General features: G+C 38.9%; 1 protein-coding gene across 1 annotated transcript in view; it reads left to right on the top strand.

The window, feature by feature from the left end:
• The window catches only part of LOC106879810 (solute carrier organic anion transporter family member 4A1), a 60,782-nt gene that overhangs the window by 56,085 nt on the left and 3,120 nt on the right, over positions 1–1,577 (top strand). The window contains exons 7-8 of the mRNA XM_052976503.1: positions 557–802; positions 1,057–1,210. Of these exons, the coding sequence (XP_052832463.1) occupies positions 557–802; positions 1,057–1,210 (400 nt within the window). The remainder of the gene's footprint in view (positions 1–556; positions 803–1,056; positions 1,211–1,577) is intronic.

Below are 1,577 nucleotides of genomic sequence, written 5' to 3'. Positions count from 1 at the left end.
GTCACGCCCTCCCCCAAACAGGCTCACACACACACATACACGCTGGCGCACGCACACACACACACACACACACACACACACACACATTGCTTACAGTCTCCCACATGTTGACATGTTTCATACTGAAACATGTACCCAAACATAGATGCTTCGTAATTCAAGCAAAAAAAAAAGGAAATCACTCCACTCGAAGCCTCAGATAAGGTAGAGATACTTGCTCAAAGGTCAACATTCCGCTGACACTAGAAATTAGGTTCCAATACGAATTCTTCACATGGAACTCTATAAATGGTACTTCTTATTCTCTACACCACTTCACCATATCTCTATCTCTCCCTTTTTCTCTCTCTCTCCCTCTCTCCCTCTCTCTCTCTCTCTCTCTTCTTTTTCAATATCGTTATCTCTTTCAATTGAATGCTCGTGGCCTGGTTGGTTAGGATGTTTGGTTCACGACTATCACTACGTGGGTTCAATTCTTGCATCGAGTTGTGAGTTGCTTCCTGGAACAAAACAGTCTTCATTTCATGTTGCATCAGTCTACTCAGCTGTAAACGAGTATGTTTAATTACTCTTCTGATCCTTCTAATGCTATATTCTTTCATTTAGGTATGGTCGTGGTGCCAGCTGGAGCAGCGGGCCAACTGCTGGGCGGTTACCTCAGTCGACGGTTGCAGTTACATGTGAAGGGCATGGCACGAATGTGCATAATTACGTTGACACTGTCGTCTGTGGGGATAGCCGCATTTTGGGCCAGATGTGACTCTGTCCCGGTTGCAGGGATCAGTGCCAGCTACAATGCCAAGTAAGTAATACATACGATATATGTTTGTGGGTGGGATGTACGTGCGTATGTTGTGTTTATGTAGGTCCGTTATATGTGTTTTGTTTGACGGTGCCGTGTTATACAATCCTGTAAATAATAATAATTTCAGGGTTTGTGCCTATAGTAGACTTTATTATCATTGTTGTTGTTGTTGTTGTTGTTGTTGTTGTTGTTTCTGTTGTTGTTACGACTAATATTATTTTTTCTATTTTAATATTATTACGAAATAACAGCAAACAACCGTACGACATCGTGAACCTCACTTCCAAATGTAATGAGTTGTGTCATTGTACAACTGAAATTTATGAACCAGTCTGTTCCCCAGATGGCTTACAATATTTTTCACCCTGTCACGCTGGTTGCACCAAAATCTCAGCAAATGGAGATGTAAGTTAAAAAATGCTTTCCTTTTTATAACTATTTAACTATCTAGCCAACTGAATATGACTGATATATAAGCATACACACACACACATACAAATGCATATAGATATATATATATATAGATAGATAGATAGATAGATAGATAGATAGATAGATAGATAGATAGATAGATAGATATGCAGGGCAGGGAATCGTCAATTAGTAATAAAATTAATAATTAACAATTTTGCCGGGTAGCTCAGTATGAAAAAACCTTTTCGGTAAAAATCATTTATAATCATAAATATATAGGGATTGACAGTAACCTGCTTCTCCAACATACTGAGAATTCAGAAATAGCAGCCAAAGAACTACTGATTCCAAAACTACA

Source organism: Octopus bimaculoides, chromosome 24 (assembly GCF_001194135.2).
Source record: "Octopus bimaculoides isolate UCB-OBI-ISO-001 chromosome 24, ASM119413v2, whole genome shotgun sequence".
NCBI lineage: Eukaryota > Metazoa > Mollusca > Cephalopoda > Octopoda > Octopodidae > Octopus > Octopus bimaculoides.
This window is presented reverse-complemented; position numbering and strand designations above follow the sequence as displayed.